This window comes from Netta rufina (assembly GCF_964035555.1).
Source record: "Netta rufina genome assembly, chromosome: 2".
NCBI classification, from domain to species: domain Eukaryota; kingdom Metazoa; phylum Chordata; class Aves; order Anseriformes; family Anatidae; genus Netta; species Netta rufina.
In genome coordinates this window covers 110,186,096-110,206,694 of record NC_140124.1, presented here as the reverse complement: position 1 = coordinate 110,206,694, position 20,599 = coordinate 110,186,096, and the positions used below count along the sequence as shown (strand labels likewise).

Below are 20,599 nucleotides of genomic sequence, written 5' to 3'. Positions count from 1 at the left end.
TAAATCCATCCAGGAAGGAAGGAAGGAAGACAGCAGACGATAATCCAAGAGATAAGGAAAACTAAATCCACGTGTAATGACTTTCTAGCACAGCGAGGAAATCGGGAAGAAAGAGCTGCATTTTAAGTATGTTTTATTTCTGAGAAACTTGTGGGTGTGCATCTCCCCTGCTCTTGCTAAGGTTACAAACCTACAACAGCTGAAGAGAGCAGAGCAGGTAGTGCTGGCGTGCCAAACAGCAAGAACAGTTTTGGGATGTGCTTGCTGTTGACCTGCTCATGAGTCGCTCTCCCCCTCTGGATGCAGTTTTCACTGGGATCCCTGTGTCCCAGCTCATTTTCTTCCAGTCTTTTGCCAGTATTGCACAGGAAGGCAAACGCAGCAAAAACAAACCCTGAGGCTGTTAAAAATTACTAAGGGCATACTGTGCGTATGCACACGTGCATAGAAAAATGGGAGATGTGGTTGTTTGCAGCCAACTTGCACAGTGCCACTCCAGATATTAATTCTTAGCCCTGCTAGAAGGCACAATTCTGGGAGGAAATGTATTCAACGCCAGGCAGTGATAAGAAATCTCTGATGAAGGAAAAAAAAAAACACAGGGTTTAGTCTAGTCAATGAGAGAGCAATCACCAAGTGTTGTTGAATCTGGGGCCCCTTTTCTTTTTACCTTCCCCAGCTGGGTTCCCAATTCACTGAAGGCAGATCCTGTTTGAAGCCTACTATCTTCTCCCTGTAGCAGCTGCCTCTGCACCCCGTCCTCCTCCTATCAGCTATACCCAAGCTCTAATGAGGAGCTACAGCTGCAATTCACTCAGATTCACTTAAAGACAGCAGATCTCTCCATGTTCCCGAAGCGCCTAAAATCTACATCCCCTATTACATGTACCCAGTGATTTACAGATTCAGGCTTCACTCTCCTGCCTCTGCAGCAACGTGATAGCTTTCCGAAGTCTTGTGAGCAGTGATTTACGTTGAATGTGCCAGAGCGCTGCCACAGCTCTATTTTTCAGAACAGCCATTACCTCATAACCTAACACACATTATCGTGGCAAGACATCATCAGGCACCAGCTTAATTAAAGACACTCAAAACTAGCAAAGGCGCAAACAACAAGATTAATTGTCTGCCCTACGAAAACAAGGGCGCTTGCCAGAGCAGATACTCTAGCGCTGGAAAGAACATACAAATTCTTCATCTTTCTGTCCTTTTTCTACAGGAAAACCCAGACCATAATAGTCTTTGTCTGATCAACAGGTAAGACCTACCTTGTCAAAGACCTAACAGGTCCTTCATGTGTAATTTCTGTCTGACAAACTCGGTGCATTGTAATGTGATGCATATCAATGGCTGTCCACAAAGAGTGTTGCTCCTTAAAAGCCTGATCTGAAGGATACCTATTCCTAAGAGAATAAAGAATCGACCCTAAAATTCAGGACACTAGTTGAATAAGCTACACTCCAAAACCAGCTTTTAAATTACCAAAATCCAATAATGTTGTATTTTAGAGCAAACAAATGTCGTAACTACGCACTGGGAAACCAAGGCTATAGGCAAGTGATGCCATACATGTGGAAACACATACACACTCCTGAAAAAAAGCCTTCAATTCTTGCCTGTATGCATAACTATACTTAACTATAACGTCTGTTGCCTTGTCCTGTTTGTTTTCCCTGAGTTCATTCGCGGTATCTCTTCGATTACCTCCAGTTCTAAATTATAACCGTGCCTCCAGATGTGCATGCTATCTGGGAGAACATATTCTGCAAATTAACGTTAGATTTAGACAAGATGTGAACGGGGACCAATAAATCTTCCCTCTAAAAATGCATCTTGGACATTATGGACTGCCTGGATACAATTCTTCTGACAGAGAAAACAGGAGCTCCCCATGTGAGCAGCACATAATGATTAAACCGAACGAGTGAAAGCTAACGTGAGGTATTTTGTGTTTGAGATATGAGCCCTGGCACAGATGGTGACAAACGGTGCATACTCTGGATCTAGTTCTGGGTACATTTGCCACAAATTCCCTCAGGAATTTTCTCACCATCCTATTGCATACCCAGGAGCAAACACTGGTCGTGCCCTCCTCTCCTTGGCCACGTATGCCAAAGCCCAAGCCAATGACTTCATACAGTTCAGAGACATCCAATATTAGATATCTTAGATATCCAACACTGGGTATACTTTTGGGTATCTGTGGTAACATGAGGTACTGCAAGGCAGATCAGTGCCTTAATTTTAAATATTTACACATCAGCTGGGCTTAATGCTCTCTTGCCTGCTAGTCCATGTTTCAATGCCAAAGGCATTTCAGTAGAAAATCATGTGTTTACTTAAAAACATATCTGCAGTAACAGAGGCCAGTTTCAAAAATGATAAGATCCACCACGAAGGCAATGGGAGATCCTTATAGTTAAGTGTAACCGCTCTGACACGTCTCTGAGCTTGAGCCTGGGGCTTGCAAGAGGGAGCTCAGATCTCTCCTGCTCTTCTTGGTCACGACAGGGCCTGGGGCCAGCCAGTGTGGCTGCCCTGGGAAGAGCAAACCACCTCCTCTTCTCTGTCACTGCAATGAGGCGCAGTGTTTTCCTAGGTTGATCGAGGGAAGCAGAATCAGGAGATTAGATCATTTTCCTCTCCCCCTGCTGAGGTCTCCTGCTCAGCGTAGCATCCTGTAATTGGCACACTCCCAGCCTGAGGTTCCTCTCCCCTGGTACATGCCTCTATTAAAAATTGAAATGTTTTCGGGAGCCCGTTTACTCCATTCAGAACACGTCGTTCTTATGAGCTGCACGGTGAAAATCCAGCTACAAGCTGAAGATGCCTGCACATCTCACACATCTCTGAGACCTCCAGCCCAGGTGCCTGGGCACTCTGCTAGGCGAGGCCTACTGATACTTTATATTTTTTCCTTTCATCAGGGCAAGGAAAAACACTTTAAATGGGGCTGACTGGCACTATGAGGAAGGGGCACAGGACCCAGATTTCATGTTTGTGTCTCCCCTGTGCTGGTTCACCCCTGAAGCACCATCTTCACCACCTCCACCTACGGCCAGGCCCGAGCCGAAGCAGCACAGGCAGTACCTCAGGCACCGCCACCCTGCAGACGCAAGGACAGACAGATCTCTTCAAAACACACAAATATTAATAACATTCAGTGCACCAAACCACCCCAGGGGTGATTCCCCACACATTCAGCCTCTCTTCACCTCACCCTAAAGACATGTTGCGTTCATATTACGCCATGAGGAAGGTAAGAGGTTGGGGGAGCTACTGCTCAAGTCACAGTGACCCGCCTCAGGTGTTTCGTGAGGCGGGTCGCTGACCTGATCTGACCCAAAACACACATAAAAAAAAAAAAAAAAACAAGCGACATGGGGGCCAAGGCTTCTTCCAGAGGTGGTGCTGCTGCCCAGCCCTCAGTCATTTTCAGAGGGTTTGGTGATAACATAAAACAAAGCCCTTTGTCATCTGCCTCAGCGGCAATTTGAAGGCTCTGCAATGAATTCGCAGCTCATTAGCAATGAATTAAGTCGATGAAAGGTTACAAGGAACCAAGAACAATTTTTACAGAGAGTCTCCAGGCGTTTTTCCCGGCCGTCAGCTCTCTTCTGCTAACCAACCACCACCTCTTGCGCTCTCCAGCGGCCTGCTTCCTCATAAAAAAAAAACCCCAAAGTATTGCCTAATGAAACACACAAAGAGCCCTTCTCATGCTACGGGAGCCCATTTCAAGATTCCTCTCACACACTTTGCTCAGGGATGCTCTGCTGTAAAAGCACGGCAGAGGAATTTGGAAGGATTTACAGATTAATCAGCCGGAGGAAGGATGTGGGTTAGGACTGCTGGAAGTGTGCTCCTCTGGGATGCTAGCTGCAGCTCAGCTTACCACAGATGAAACGAAACACGCTTTGGGAATGCAAATGAATGAGGATGTCACAAAAAGTAATTCAATTTGGCCCAGCAGGGATTTGAATTTGGTTAGTTACCTACAAGATCTTTATTTAACTGTAGTCCTGGCACAGCATCCAGTAGGAACACAGATTTGGAGTTCATTTACTGCTATTCTAAAAATCAGGCTTGATAACTTAGAGTATTTTGAGTCACGTTTATATTACATATATGTGTACCTCTATACATGCACTTGCTCTGTAACAGATCTGCAGAATAGGGGGATCTTTAATATAGGTAAAAACAAGGGCAAGGTTTTCATTCATATCACCAGTGTGGAAGAGGTAAGTGGAACAAGACAGCTAATTAGTCATTCTCCATTTCAGTCCTCAATAAGCACAAACAGTCTGTGTGTTTTTTTTTTGTTTGTTTGTTTTTTGTTTTTTTACTGCAGGCATTATCCTACATCAAACAATTTGTAGATAACAAAAGTAAGTTCTCTTCCTGAAGGCACATCGGCAAGGAGTTTGGTGTAGAAGATGAAACAGCATTAGAAATTAACTGCAACACTTCTTCCCTTCCTGATCCGCTGGAGTGTGTCCATTAGGATGCCTTGCTAATACATAACTATATTACCCAGCCTGACAAATTCTGCCCAGTTGGCTGTTTCGGTACTAGAGAGCACGAGGCATTAATAGCTGACTGCCTCATTCAAATGAAAGAAGACAATTATCAGATGTAACTTTCACAATTAATACTACTGCTGCCAGCATTTTCAGCCGAGATTGGGTTCTTTTATAGCTCGTTTGAAGTCTTTAGGGGCCGTGTTATTAGTACATCTGTCCCGCTGTAAACATAATTATCATGCGAAGCTCTATTTATCATGCTGAGCAGGAAGCACTTTGTATCAGCCTTTCAGCTTGAGCACACTGATAACCAGGCGAGGGAATTTAACTGCCCCGACTAGCCAGGCCCGTGCTCGCTGCCAGGAGTATTTCTGTCACTTCCCAGTCAAGCCCACGGCGATTTTCTGAACAGGCGAACAGCTCGTGCTAGCCTCGGAGCTGGGGCGTGTTGCCTTTCACACTGCTTGTTTGTCTCATTAGGCAGTTTAATGTTCTCCTAATTCCCTGCTCTTCTCCACGACCGAGGAGACTCCTCATGCATGGCCAAGCTAACAGAGCTGGCCTGGTACCTAACAGGTACAGACAGCAGAGGTCTTTGGACATTTCAGCCTTCAGGTACCCGACAGCACAGCTGCAATATAGGCGGTGTTTTCTGCTTGATGCAGCGGAAAGAAAACAACATAACAACAGCAGAATGAGAACTTAATTATTTTTCTTTATCAGTTCAAACGCTCCTTTTCCTTGCCTGTTCCTGGCGGCACACGGGGGACTTGCAGGATGCCCTGCGCGTGATGGCATCTGGCTGCTGCAGCTGAGGGCTGTGGGGGAGACCAGGTCCTGATGGAAGGGCTGATCAGAAAGCAAGCACTGCTTCAGAGAGAAATTATTTCCCTGCTGATGAATGTGTGATAAAGGGTACAGAATATTTTTAAAACGTGGGAGAAATTCATAAAGCTAAACCAAGACAACTGCCCCTGTAGGCTACGCACACGCAGAACAACCACATATCCATAGAAACTACCAAATTCACCGTCTTAATACACTGACCGATTATGGATTATATTTTGGGCAACTTATCCTGAGATCATCCTGGTGTTTCGTTTAATTTTGTTGAGACAGGGTGGCTGTGAGGAATGAGCTAGCGCAGCGGCTCAATCAATTATTCTCTTTAAATTGAAGAACTGTGCATATCCAGACTGCTTAATCTCTCCCATACATCTGCATTTGCACATCTTTCTTCTCTGAAGAGCTCTCAGAAGCTGAAGTTTTAATCACAGGACTGTTTTTGCCCCTCATTTTCCAAGCTGCAGTAAAGCTGCTGCGTGACCTAATCTGATGGCAAACGCACCATCATTATGCAGTGGCTTCGAGGCGGTTGTACCCTAACTAGTCGTGATGTTTCTTATTACATTTCTTATTTCTAATCACTGACAGACCAGGTGCCTTGTGCCCAATTAGAGCTATCAGTCTGCACACATCCCTTTACCTGAGGTCAGCAAATGACTTGTTGAAGTAAGTGCTGCACGGCATGAACAAAAACACGTTGCAAAGCCCTGTCTGAACATTAACCCCCTCGGCTATACCCCACCGCACAAACGCTGTGAGCAAAGCCAAACCTGCTTTAGCTTACACCAAGCTCGGGTTTTGCTAGCAGAAAGGAGCAGGCCAAAGGGACCGGCTTGGGTTCCTAACAGCAAAAAATAAGAAGAAAAGGCACAACATAGCTGGAAGGATTCATATAGAGAATCTATAGCTAGATTCTCTAGCTATAATTAATGACAGATTTCATTAATTTTCACTGATCTCATTTTTTGCTTTTAGGCTTGTGTCCCACTAACACAAGTACGGCAGCGAAGAAATCTCTCCTATTAAAGAGCTCTGCTAGGCGTTTGAGATGACATACAGAGCGTGGCCATGCTGTTCTCCATCCTCCACTACCCCCGAATTTTATGATCCAGAACCTCTTTCAGCAGCCAGCTGCAGACTGCAACCACGGGAGGAGCAGAAGGTTTTCTGTGCTACCAGAGAACAGAAAAGGTAAATCTCAATAACGAAGGTCAAGGTATTTTGCAAAATGATCCAAACACTTTGAGTTGGCAGTCTCCCTCCTCCCACCCGTGATGTGGCACTAAATGCAAAACCCCTTCGTGTGTAAGGGTGGCACTGTGTCCATAGAAAGTGCCCAGTCCCTTAGTGAAGGGATGAGACTGGGGGAAAGAGGGATGCAGGCACTGTGCCACATAAGGCTGCCTTCCCAAGGGATGCTCGGCATGGCCCCGTGATATGCCAGAGGCTTCCCATGGAGGCTTCCCATGGAGGCTTCCCATGGAGGCTTCCCATGGAGGCTTCCCATGGAGGCTTCCCATGGAGGCTTCCCAGCATCAGCACCAGCACCCTGTACCCATAAAATCTCACCCTGATGCCAATTTGTGTGCATCTGATGACCCCTGAGCACTGTCGAGTTATTTGCAGGAGATTGTGCTGGAGAGAAAAAAATACAGCAGCCGGGAGAAGAATTAATGTGAAACTGTACCAAGGCATCACTAAAATGATGTATTTATTGAGCACATTACAGCGTATTTCCTGAGCTCTCTGACCTCTCTTCGAAGGAGCTACTTTGGATCCAGATCTCCCCGTTATATTTGACAATCATTTAAGAAAAGATTGGGGAGACCAACCCGTTCAGTTTAATTTGCAGGCAAACAAGCCACACATCACTTCACACACAGCAAAACCGCCTGTTTTCGTGCTGAAGGGTTGCGATTTTCCCAGCCACTCAGCGCAGTGGTTCTCTGAAACAGAGAAGCTGGTCCTGTTCTCCAGCGTGCACAATCAGGAGATGCTGGTTTATGGTCATCAAATTAAGAGCTCCCTCAGGCAACACAAAGGCCAACACCCCAAAAGACTGGCTTTTCAGGGCAGTCCTCAGAAAAGCTGCTTCAAGCTGCATACTTCATGCAAGCGTGAGAAAAATTACGAGGGCAAACCGTATCCCCCAGCCAGACTCCTGGCTCGCGTTTCTCTACCCAAAGACAATTAAACGAGGAAGCCTTGAGCACAGATCTGTCTCTGCAGTGCTTTGAGCTCCTCCTGGCAACAGGGTAGACGGGGAAGTCGAGAGGAAAACGGGAGGAAGAAGGAAACTGCTGTGTTTCCTTTCCAACCTTTTATTTGCTCCAGAAGGCTTGTTCTCCCCTCTACATGTACAGTGAAGCCAGGACCCACTTTCTTTTCCTCTTTCCTGGGAAAAGACTGCCAAAAAAGCCCTGCCCTTCTTCACTATAATAAATAGCACACCCTGTCCCCGCTCTGTCTGCTGGGGAAGCAGCTTCCACCTGGACTGCAGAGTCCTCAGCAGAGGCGTCTTTCACTCCCTGTGCTCCTGCTGCTGCCAGGATTTCTGTTACCAAAAAAATCATCAAATCGGCCAAGCCCAGGTATCCCAGTCAGAAACCTCACGACTGCCTCCATGCCCCACAGAGCAGATTAGGGGCAGCCACCCCCTGTCCAAGCCAGGCTGCTGCTGGTTCCGGTCATCGTTGATGATTCTCCAAAAGTGGAAGGCACAAGGGACCCGTGACTCTGTTATTATCCATTTAAACAACAAATACAAAGCTAAAACATATAAAAAATGCATGAATTTCTGTGAATCTTTAAAGAGTCTTAACTTTGCCTTCTGGTATGTAGGTCTATCAGGCTTTTTAAAGCTTTGATTCCGAAAACTAGGGACTTTGTCAAGAAGACAGAAGACAAGGAGATGAGACTGAGCACTTCCCCTTCATCCCAGTAGTCCAGGAACTTTAAAAGCCTCAATCATACATTGCAAGACTTTGAAGTTGACGATACTGGAGTAAGATCCTCTGCAACATCGGTGGAAAGGGGACAGAGGATCCTTTGTTGGAGCATGTGATTTTAGAAATGTTGCTTCCAATTCTCATGAAAAAACATACTATAAATGTTTAAAGAGTGCTATGTCACTGCTTAATTTGTCACTTGCTCCACAGTTGTCCTAAACAAGGAGTGGGATGTGCATGCATCTGACACATTTCAGCAGAGATTACTGAACCGGCATTTAGGGCTTAACCACTGCTGCACTTCTGCAGAAACCTCAACTGATGGGGCTCTTGCTCAAACCACTCTGCAAAACTGCTTGCTCACTTTGACTCTCTGTTAGGTGATCACTTCCGAAGCCAAAAGCAACTGGCTGCCTGTGAGAGCAAGACTGAAAGGACCTGCACGTGTTTGCAGGATCAGGTGCTGTTTTTATAAAGCCATTTTTCAATGACAAAGCTCATTTAGGAATACTTGTTTCAAATTAATCACCTCTTTCAAAAGATGTAACTGAATATACTGCAAGAGAGGATTTACTTTAGAACAGCCTTGGGGGTGAAAGCAGACAGAAAAAAAAAATATCCATCTTTTCAAAAAAGTAATTAAGACATTTAGATGCTGCAGACATTAAATGCAGACTTAACAACTCCGGTATAGATTTTCGGTGATTTTCATGTGAAATGGCTAACCTTGTAACACATCTTAGATCATCTGACTTCTGTGTCTGTCTGCATATTCAGCATCACAGCCCCAAGCTGAATAAACACAGGCAGAGAAGAAAGAGATTCTTGTTTCCTGGTAAAGCTTATTGCAATAAAGAACTGAAAGCAGGGCAAAAGGCCCATTCAAAAATGTGTCACAAAACACTTCACCGCAGACCTAGGGGCTTTGTTGAAAGGAGGAAAAGAAGGGGTTTGAACAACAATATTGCCTAATGGGATTACGCACACACAACATAATTTCCCACTTACAATACGGTACCAGCGAGGGGTTAAACACGAGCTGAAGTCCTACCTGCACCAGTACCAGTTTTATCATCTCATGCCAGACATTAAGCAAACAAGTAGAGGCTACAGACCACAAAGCTGTTACTGAAAACACTTAATCTTCCGAGGTGGATATTGGACAGGCAGTTAAACAATCAATATTCCTTTGAAAAACATTACATTTTATTATCTGTAAATACGCATCTCTTTCTTTTGTCTCTAAAAAGGAAAACAGGAAGCATGCGCTTTTGTAGCATACATCTATGGTTACTTAAATCTGTCAAATTTATATATAAAGTCGTACCTGGGTAAGTATTACACAGAACATAGCATCATGATGGCAGAAAATGGTATCCTGATGGCAGTACTACAACATATAAAGACAAACTATGCTTAGGATCCTCCTGAACTTGTTTGCATACAGAAACTTGTCTTGGTACCCTTTCTGGCTAATATAAATACAGACAGAGCCCCTAAACCCAGGTATTTCCCCTTTCCAGTTCATATCCTTGTTTTTTTTTCTTACCAGGCACTCTGTTTGAAATATATCTGTAGCTAGCCACAACAAGCATGCTATGCTTTGACGGTTTTTAAGAAAAATAAGTTTGAAAACTAAATCTGGGAGTAAAAACACTGCAGCTCTAGACAGGAAAAAACCCTTCAGCAAGTGGAAAAAAGCTTATCACCTGTACCTAATAGAGAATATTAAGGGTATTAATTGCTTTTAATACAACGTGAACATACAGCCATCATTTGGAGGAGAATATATTTAAAGCTGTCATAGCACAGCTCCAGTCCTCCTCCAGCAGCCCTGGTCTGGCTACTTAATCCCAACACAGGGAAATGATCCAGGCAAAGTTGTGGAGCAGAACAGGGGATGTGAGGGATGGACATCGGTCAGTTACCTTTGGTAGAGCTACAGGGAGGACTCAGAAGATTTCCTCTCCTGGGCATGACCCATTAGCTGCTGATAGGAAAACAGGAGATGTGTGTGCCTTTATTTTTCCTCTAGAAACATCTTTAAAAGAGCCCGTCCAGCAAAGAAACCAAAAATACACTTCCGCCGCTGCCTCTCTGAGTGCCCAACCAGCTGTAACATTTTCCCTCCTCGCTGCAAGGCTCTGCGAAGGAGGAAGTTCAAGTGCAGCGACCTGAAGGGGGGCAGCCCCGGACAGCAGCGAAAACCAAAGCACCCCCATCTTTTCTTCTTTTGCTTCTGCCCTTCCTTCGCCTCCTCGGGCCTGAACATTCATGAAGGTAGCTAAAATGGAGGGGAGAGAGGCAGTGCTGCCCACAGACCCCCAGCATGACCCACCACGATGCCTCCTGTAGCATCTGCTCACGTAAAACTCACACACACAATTTTACCTCCTTACTTCCACTGAAACAGAAATTAGCCACACTTTTATAAAAGTTTTTTTTTTGCCTTTTTTTTTTTTTTGAATGAGAAAGAACCCCCCCCTCCCTCCAGACCTCAAGAGCAGAAACCACTACTTCCTCACACGAGCTATATGCGCGCTGCTAAATACAGCTCAGGACAAGAGAAAACGTGTGCTGGGTATGACAGCAGAGCTCTGCGTCGATCAGACTTACAGACTGTCAACATGTGATACCGAATTTTGAAATTTCTGCTTTCCTGTTTCACCTTTTCCAATAAACGGACAGGAAAGATGCCCGTTGGTGTGAGGCACGGTAACACAAAAAAAGTCATTCTTGCTGAATTTACCGTGTTGCAAAATGAAGGCTCAAAAAGCCCACAACTGACCAGCAAAAAGAAAACAAATGCCCAAGTGCTCTTCTTCAACAAATACGAAGACAAGTTTTCCCTACATTTTTTTATTTAGTTATTATTTTAAAAAATAATCCTGCCAGATGAGAGCTTGGAAGGGAGGTGAGGGACCCGTCCCCAGGTCCAGGCAGGAGCTGGCCTGAAGGCGCACAGGGCGGACATCTCGTCCTCAGCACCACGCTCCTGGCCCTGCCCTGCTCCCGCTGGGCTGTGCTGTTCATCAGCACTGGCACGGCCTTTTTGGATTGAGGAAACCCACTCCTCTCACAAAGGCCCCACATTCAAGTAATTTGTAGCTCTGACGGTTCTTGTCGAGCTTTGTTTCAAGGCGTTGGGTGTCTGAACGCCTCACACAAACAAGATGGAGCATGGCCTGGCGGGACGGACTGTCACCTCACAGCAGGACGCGGGCACATCTACTGAAGACCTGACCAAACCTTTGAGATATCCTTACTCCAATTTTGTTTTCATTCTAAACTTGAAGGAAACTTGAAAAGCAGCAATGAAGATTTGAAGAGCAATCACAGAATCGTGGTCATGCTTTGTTAGAAAAGCACAATCTACACCTCAGTTTTCTGTTTGTTAGGGCCCACACACCTCTATGGTTTAAAATGTAAAAGACTGGTAGTTTTATGGCCTCAAAAGCCATATTTTGAGTTTTATGAGGAGAATTTTGCGCATTTCAGCCGATACATCAGCACAAAGCAAGCTCTCTGACCCACTGATTTAACCAGAAGTGTGCTGTTAGCTTCAATAAAAACAGAATCGCAACTATCTCCTACAGCACTAACCACTCCCCTCAGAATTGACAGGGAGGACAAGTATACCCATTGGAGCAGGACTGGACAAAGCAGGAAACAAATTTCGTGAAAAAACATAAAGGGAAAGCACATGCTGTCTTTTTAAAGTGAGATTTTTCAAAGGAGACCCGAAAGTTCCTCAAATTCATGGTTCAGAGACTCCTTCACAAAATCTCAGCTTGAATTGCTCCGCTCTCTTTAGCCTGAATAATACAAGACAGACATCTAATCCAGAAAAAACACTGAAGAAGTGAAGCCAGTTCTTCATTACCATAACCCCCTATCTTGGGAAAGTGGATGCGAGGGTCAAGAGCCTCTCAAAAGCCATGCTTCTTCTCGCACATTTAGATGACAAAAAAAAACCAACAACAACAAAAAAACAAGGTTGTGCTGAAAGGTTCCCAGTTTGTACAAAGCAGCACTGCAACAAATGCAAGCCAACTGCTGGTTAGACAGAAGACGGTGCCACCATCAACCATGGATAGCGTGCTCATTTACCCAGTAAGATATTCAAGACAGGCAATTGCTTGACAGGTTGGAAACCTCACCCCTGCTCCTAAAATAGAAAGGACGGGCCTGATCCTGTTCTCACCTGTACCTGAGCAATTCAGAGACCATTCATTTCCAGGTGCCTCAACCTTTGCAAACACACAATGGTTCATGAGGGCTTTTCCAGCCTCTTCTTTTCCATCCCCTCCTCCCTTCCCAGAGTTAATAAATTCCAATTACAAGCCCCTTCTTTGTCAGGTGCCCGACTGCACAAAACTGAGTGGGCTGGGGGTTAGTTCATAAGTGATATGGCACAGCAGCAATGGGATTTTGTACAGAACTGAGCACAGCATCAGTACCACACTATAAAAATCCACTGCTCCTGTCACAAGGTTACATCCTTGCAGGAGATGAAAGCAGTGAGCTCACAGACTGGCTGGGAGCAAATACATGTTGCCATTCACATCAAGCATTCAACCTTAACACAAAGCATGAGGCTAGCACCAAAAACTACCACTGCATTAGCCTTGAAAGTGCCTGTTTAAGGGTGCTGACAAATTAATAAAAAATTGTCTTTTTTACTTTTAAATGCATTTACTCAAACTACACTCCCTGTTACACCCTAGCACTTATCTTTAACTTGTATTGCCTTAAATCAATAAGGATTATATTGAGCAAACAAGAAACCAGTATTTATAATAATCCCTTTAAAACAAACAGAAGCACAAAACCTTTGACAATGAAGTACGTTCCTTAAAATAACTGCGCAGACACTTTTGTTACTTGCAAGGCTGAGTTCTGCAGTAGCTGGAGCTGCTTCTAAAATAGAAAAAACACTTTATCTGGAGGATTTTGCAGATAAATTGCAGAAAAAAAAAGTCACTAAAGAGGTACTTAACAATGACACTTTGTGTTCTTCTGTAAATAATTCTGTTTTTAAGTAACCAACTCTTATCTGTGACTTTTTCTGTATTAGGTTATGCTAAAAGATGGCATTCTACAAAACAGTAAACACCACCATTTAAAAATCAAACCCAGATTTGGTTTAAGTAAGAAATTAAACATGTTCCTGAGAGGTATAAAGGGCTGAAAACAGGAGGCTATGTGAACTCTGTTTTAGAAAGCATAATTACACCTTTGTATTTGAAAGACTGTTCTCCCAAGCCTATTAATAGCAGGCTGCCATCTTTCCACACCTTTTTACATAACGTGCTGCAGTACCTGCTCGACTCACCTTCCCAAGCAATTACACTGCGCTGTGCACCGTAGCATCAGCAAGCTGTTTTTCCTCTCTTCGTAGTCTCCGAAAAACACACTAGTGTTTTACAACGCTTAATTATGGAAATGACATCATTCTCTTGGAGAAATGCTGAGTACTATGAGACAGGCTGAGTACAGGGGGGTGGAAAGTATAGGTCCCAAGTACACATGAGGGTGAACAAGAAGAAGCAAGGTATAGACCATATTTGTGTTCCTGACCTGAAGATCTGAGATCTGCTCTCTCCATACGTATGCACATATGTGGTCCAAGCAGGCCCAGAGGCAAAGGGACTTAGGAGAGTGTCATCTCTTGGTTCCCCTTTTTCCATCCCTACGTGTTTCAGACAAAACCAGACGTCCCTTCAGGTGACAATGGTCCTTCCTGAGCACAGTGACCATACCCTAGGTCCTTGGGGTGGTGAAGCTCTGCTCTCCACTTTCTTTACTGGGACTTGCTGGTCCTGCACCTACAGCGGCTCTTTCTCCATCCCAAAAGAGGAAAAGAAAGGATGCAGCACTGAGGGAAGAGGACAGAGGGAGGACCAACCTCCCTGGGCTGCAGAAGGCACAACCTCAGCTTTGAGGACAGCAAGAGCGCCTATGGGTTGATATTTGTCAATCCTACACTAGGACGGCCACCATCCTGCAGTATCACTTCTTTTGCTACACAAAAAACTACGTGCAGATGTGTCCTGTAGGGTCATGTACCCAAAAACAGGCTACAAAACGAGAGGCACTACAAACTGCTTAGTGCTCGCCATCCTAACCAAAGCCCAGAGAAAAAGAAAAGCAAGCAGAAAGGTTTTCCCCTGTTTGTTCCATGGGTCCCGTTCCGGTTGAATGATATGGTGCAGGGAGAAGTCAGCATAGTGTCACCTTACAGATTTTTCCTGTTACACAAAATAAGAGGATTTTTCTTTCCTTTTGGAGGAAAATTTATGCTTCTTTTGAATGCCTTTACCTATAAACTGATGCGCCTATGGCTGATTTGTCTTGGCAACACATAGATTTGAAACCGTAATCGTATTTGCCTTGGTAATACGATTACTTGTTGGAGCACCAAAATGCAATCCATTGTTGTCTGAAAAATTAGTAAAAATAAAGTTACCTAGATTTCAATTTCTTTTTTTTTCTTTCTTATCCCACCAATATTATACAGATAAATCCCTGTTTTTGCGAAGATTCATTTACAAGTGTAACTTCATACCCTGGCCAAGTAATTTCATACATATGTAAATGCATACTTTGGGCTTTGCAGGATCCTGGGTCAGAAAGCACATACCTTCCCCTCAGACTTGAACTTCATAAAATTACTAGCCTAATTTGTAATAACATGAAAGAAAATACAACTGCTTGCTAAGAATGGGTTGTTTACATTCATATATAGGCTGAAAGGGCTTTTATGAAAAACAAAACAACAACAACAAAACACTTTGTACTGAAAGGAAACTAGCCTTTGCTTAACTTTCCATTCACTTCTGAATTTTCCACAACAGAAAACCTTCCTGAGGCAAAAAACTTTGAAATGTGGCAGTGCTAAGAGCAATGTTGACTCTGAAACACATCATTAGAACAGAAAATACATTTAACATTCATGACAGGAAGGCAGTTGCTATGCACATAACACAGTAGCCACTGTAAAGGAACCTCACAGTCCCTTAAATATATCCTCTCCTACATCTGCATATTGCAGCCTGAAAAGCAAACCTGAAGACATGTGCCGGAGAGATTCCTCAAAGCCTCCCACTGGCACATCATGTTTTCTCCAAACAGCAGTGAATTTCTCCTCTCCGAACCGATTTGCTGAGTTCTTCACCCTTCCTCCTGCAGCAAATAAAACTTCTGCTAAGCCCCTCTCACGAAATCAAACGCCATTCCTTAAATTTTTCAGCATGCTATTCACAAACTGCCAAATAATGTAATTTCTAGCAATCGTGCTTCTTACAGCAAACTGGCACGGGGGGGTTTCAGCCGGGTTATTAAAGCAGCCAGCACCTGCTGCGTCTCCCAGCCGGGTATCTCGAGGCAGCCCCGCACTCCCATTTCCCATACTTATCATGGGGTCAGTTTGTGTCTACCGAGGTTTCAACGTCCAAAAGTTCCAAAAAGTCAAACCAAACTTCCGTATTTTCAGGCTAAATTAGGCAGACGAGCCTTTGCGTTTAGTCCAGAACTTGCCTGAGAGACTACGGACATCTGAAGTAAGGAAAAATAAATAAATCAAGGTTTGCTTCTGAATCACCATTCCTGCTTCTCATCTTTACCTCACATCAAACTCTCAACAGAGCCTCCAGCCAGCCCACCTGGCATTTACTGCTTTGAAACTCAGGAGCCATGGAATCACTATTACACGAGATTTCTTTTTCCTTTCATACAGAATATTTGGCATCTTATATTTGTATTTTAGCCGTTTTCAACTGCTCCAAACTAAGCTATGTCCTTCCCCAGAATAATCCTCAAAGCCATAATAACTACAGATTAAAGCATACTTCCTATCCGAAAGCTGTCAACAAGCTAGGATCCGCCACTATCCTATCTATCCACCATCAAACCATGTTCTTGTGATGGTCTGGAGGGCTGCTGAGTCACATGGATGCTCCTGATTTTCACCACAGAGGGATGCCTGCAGAAATACTGCGTGGCAGAGCGCTGTGTAGCTCGCCCATGACCAGAAGGGCCAGCCTGCCTGCCTGCACAGGAGCTTTGCAGGCGATTGATCTGGCTCTAACGCCGTCTCACTTCCAAACTTGTCAAGTTCTGAGACTTGTGCACAGGCAGCTCTGTCTTAGCATGCGTCTGTCTACAAAGATGTCTAATTAATTCCCTCGCAGTCGTGTACACCACGTTCTGTCCCAGCTCCTCTTCAGAACTGACAGCAAAGGGTTTTTTTTTTCCTTGTCTGATGAATATTATCTTTCTTACTGGCGAAAGATGCTTGCTTAGTGTTATAATAAAACCTGAAATACGCCAGAGCAAACAGAGCCTGCAGGCTGTGTGCATGGACAGCAAGTCCTCTCCTGGGGGTCTGCCCTCCGGGAGCTGCATCAAACACTTTGGGGAGGACAAAAGCAGCAGGATACCGATGCCACCACCAAAAGAGCCCTTATTATAAAGTCTTAATCCTGTTCTTGAACACTCTTTCTTTCGGGTGGCACGGGATGGCCATTTAGGTTTCTGAAATGACGACAGGAGTCCCCAAAGCATCCCCTCCTTTAGAGGCGGCAATGATTAGCGGTACACAAGGTCACACACCTAAGAAAAGCCTTAGTTCAGCGTGTGCACTTTCCATTCACTTCTCAGACCATTAAATTGCTGTTTTCATGCTGTTCTTGTATACCTAATTCCCAAACTCCGGCTGCCTGAAGGGCTTTGGGCTCAGTGAATAACCCAGTCTCGGTTGCACACAAAAGGTCCGACGCGTTTCCAGCAGCTCCCAAGCAAGCTCCCGACGCTGGCACGACCCTGAAGGGTGGACAGTGCCCTCGGCTTTTCGTTCTGCTCCTCTTTCAGGGCTCTGCCCATCACACACTCATTTCTGAGAGGCTCTTCTTTTGCCCCCGAGGATGTGCGGGGATCCTGGGGGCTTCCTGCAGCTCCAACATCTTCTCGCACCTTGTGAGCCCCACAAAGGCTGGGCAAGTCTACAAACCCAGCATCCCCCCCTCCCTGCATTTCTCTGGATGAGGAGCAATCAGGCCAAAACCCGGCTATTTAAAACAGGCAAACGCTTTCATATTTTCAATTACAGCCTGAGTGCTTCCACAACAAAACGCCGGGGCAGCGAACGGAGACCCGGAGGAGGAAATTGCCTCCCCTCTGCTTTGTCAAAGCTGAATGAGATGGAAGGTGAAAGGCGCGGAGACTTTCTAATGGGTAGAAACAAATTGAATCTTTACGAGCTTTAATAATCACAGATTAATTCCAGAATTAGTCAGGAAGCGAGGTTTGTTCTGTGGGTCAATAAATTCTGACGATAAATCCATCTGAGCCACGGTAGCTTGAACATCCTTTCGACTAGATCCCCCCCTCCCAGCAATTACTCAGCAGATACTCACTGATTTGTGTCCTCAGCAAAAGCACGCTTGCTTCTTACAACCTGACCCACTGGAAAAAGTCGTGTATGGGAAAGGAAACTTCACGTATGGAAATAATGGTGTTTCTTGTAAAGAAAACTATGGCAAGAATTACAGGCATATATAAAAAAACAAGCATGTGGATGGGATCATTACCTAACCTGCAGGCTCTGGAATGACTTTAAACGGGTGTTGCTGAAACCTTGTCCCACAGAGGTCCTGCCTAGCTCAGACGAAGCCATTAAAACGAATTATGAATTTGGCACGAAGGAAAGCCATGCCACGGTCTGGCCCTAGTCTCCAGCAGCGTCCTCAGCCGCCCATTCACCACGCAACCGAGACAAACTTCTTCAGCACCAGACCAGAGCCTTTGGCATCAACACGCCAACTACCGACCAAGTGTTTTTTCCCCACGATTACGTGTAATCACACCCGAGCCTTTTTTTGTATCCCGTGAACACACCGGGCCCACAAACCCCGACCACGTTAACGATAACCCCTGTTAAACATAAACCAGCGCGCAACTACACACACATAAAATAAATAAATAAATAAATAAATAGAAAGCCAGGAAACTCTGATTGTACGCTCACGATGGCTTCTGCAAACACACACAGGAGCCTGTCCCGGCTGCCTCCCACCCACAATTAGCCGTGATGCGGGTAGTGGGACCCCCCCTCCCCGTCCAGCCCCGTGCTGTCCCTTACCGGGAGCGCTGCAGCTCGAAGGCGGCGGCGGGGCCGGGCTGCCCCAGCTCGCAGCCCCCTCCTCCTCCTCCTCCTCCTCCTCCTCCTCCCTGGGGGCTGTGTCTGCCGAAGGGCACGGGCAGCACCCCGGCCGTGAAGGAGTTGAGGCGGCCGCGGCTCCCCGCCGCCGCCGCGGCGCCCAGGAAGGCGGCAGCCGGCACCTGCACGGCGGCGAAGGCGTCCTCCTCCTCCTCCTCCTCCTCTTCATCCTCCTTCTCCTCCTCGTCCTCCCCGCCGCCGCCTTCCTCCCCCTCCTCCTCCTCCTCCTCCGCCCCGCCGCGGGGCCGGGGGTGCTCAGCGGGCGCTGCCGGGGGGCTGCCCAGCCGCGGGGGGGGCTGCGGCGGAGCCTGGCGGAGCCTGGCAGCGGGGCCGTCGGCCGGGGGAGGCGGCGGGGGCCGCCCGTCCAGGGAGATGCTGGTGAGGAAGGACAGCGCGGCCTGCCTGCGACGGGGGTCGCTGCGCGGCGGCACCGCCGCCAGCCCCGCTCCCGCTCCCGCTCCCGTTCCCGGCGCTGCCCCCGCTGCCGGTGCCGTCCCCGCTGGCAGCGGCCCCTTCCTGGGGCAGCGCTCCGGCGGCGGGGCTGGCAGGGCTCCGGCCGGGCTGCCGGGGCTGGCGGCGGCCGCCGCCATGGTGTGGGGCTGTGCCGGCCGCCCGCCTCCCTGCCCTGCCCTGCCCTGCCCTGCCCTGCCCTGCCCCGCCGCACGGAGCTCGGCTCGGTGCCGGTGGCGGTGGCGGTGGCGGTGCCGGGCTCGCCGCTAGGGCAGCGGGCGGGCGGCGGGGCGAGGCTGCCGGCAGGCCGGCGGCGGGGCCGCCCCCGAGGGCCGCATGGGGCTGCCGCGGCTCTCACGTGCGGAGCGGGGAGCCCAGCACAACAAAAGCCCGGCCAGCAGCCCGCAGGAGGAGGAGGAGGAGGAGGCAGGAGGAGGAGGAGGGAGGAGGGTGGGTCTCGGCGAGCTCCCTCCTTTCAACCTCTCTCTCCGCTGCTTGCTATTTTTTTTATTTTTTTTTTCCCCCTTCCCTCCTCCTCCTCCTCCTCTTCTTCCCTTCCTGGATGCGTGGGGGCGGGCGGGAGCAGGGGAAGGTGGAGTCTGTGCCCGCATGGCCCGCCGCCTGCCGCCGCCCTGTCCCCGCCGGCAGCACCCCGGCCGGGCTGCTGGCGGCTCGGGAAGCACCTCACAAGCCTCTCGAGCCATTAAAGGACCATTAAAACACCTCACAAGCCCCCCAAACCTTTAAAACACCATCAAAACACCTCACGAGACCCAAAAACCTTTAAAGCACCATCAAAATACCTCACAAGCCCCTCAAGCCATTAAAGGACCATCAAAACACCTCACAAGCTCCCCAAACCTTTAAAGCACCATTAAAACACTTCACTATCCCCCCAAACCTTTAAAGCACCATCAAAACACCTCACTATCCCCCCAAGCCATTAAAGTGTCACCAAAACACCTCACAAGCCCCCCAAACCTTTAAAGGACCATTAAAACACCTCACTAGCCCCCCCTTCCCCAAACCTTTAAAGCACCATCAAAACACCTCACAAGCCCCCCCAAACCTTTAAAACACCTCAGAAGCCCCTCAAGCCATTAAAGCACCATCAAAACACCTCACAAGCCCCCCAAACCTTCAAAGCACAATTAAAACACCTCACAAGCCCCCCAAACCTTCAAGGCACCATTAAAACACCTCACGGGACCCAAAAACCTTTAAAGCAGTATCAAAACACCTCACAAGCCCCCCAAACCATTAAAGCACCCTTAAAACACCTCACTATCCCCCCAAGCCATTAAAGCAGCATTAAAACCCCTCACAAGCCCCCCAAGCCTTCTCCCCAAGCCTTTGCGCTGCCCTGCCTGGGGGCAGTGTGGTTACTCAGGGTGCCCTCTCGCCCCCAGCCCCGCTGGCCTGAGGCCAGTCCCACGGCAGCACGAGGTGCCTTTGGTTTCTTCATCGCTTCTCAGCCTTGCTACAAGTGTTTTCGTCCCTACGTGAGGGCTGGGTAATGCAAACACCAGCACACATGGTTCTTGTGAGGTATCGGCGTGCACCTCCTCCAGTGACATGTATTATTATATCCCCGTTACAGTGTGCTGATACAG

The 20,599-nt window shown here is 47.0% G+C and overlaps 1 protein-coding gene across 1 annotated transcript in view; it reads right to left on the bottom strand.

The window, feature by feature from the left end:
• The window catches only part of CABLES1 (Cdk5 and Abl enzyme substrate 1), a gene marked incomplete at both ends in the record, with an annotated part of 51,686 nt that extends 32,560 nt beyond the window's left edge, over nucleotides 1-19,126 (bottom strand). Inside the window, one exon of the mRNA XM_084281796.1 lies at nucleotides 18,459-19,126. Within this exon, the coding sequence (XP_084137922.1) occupies nucleotides 18,459-19,126 (668 nt within the window). The remainder of the gene's footprint in view (nucleotides 1-18,458) is intronic.
• Nucleotides 19,127-20,599: the final 1,473 nt, after the last annotated feature.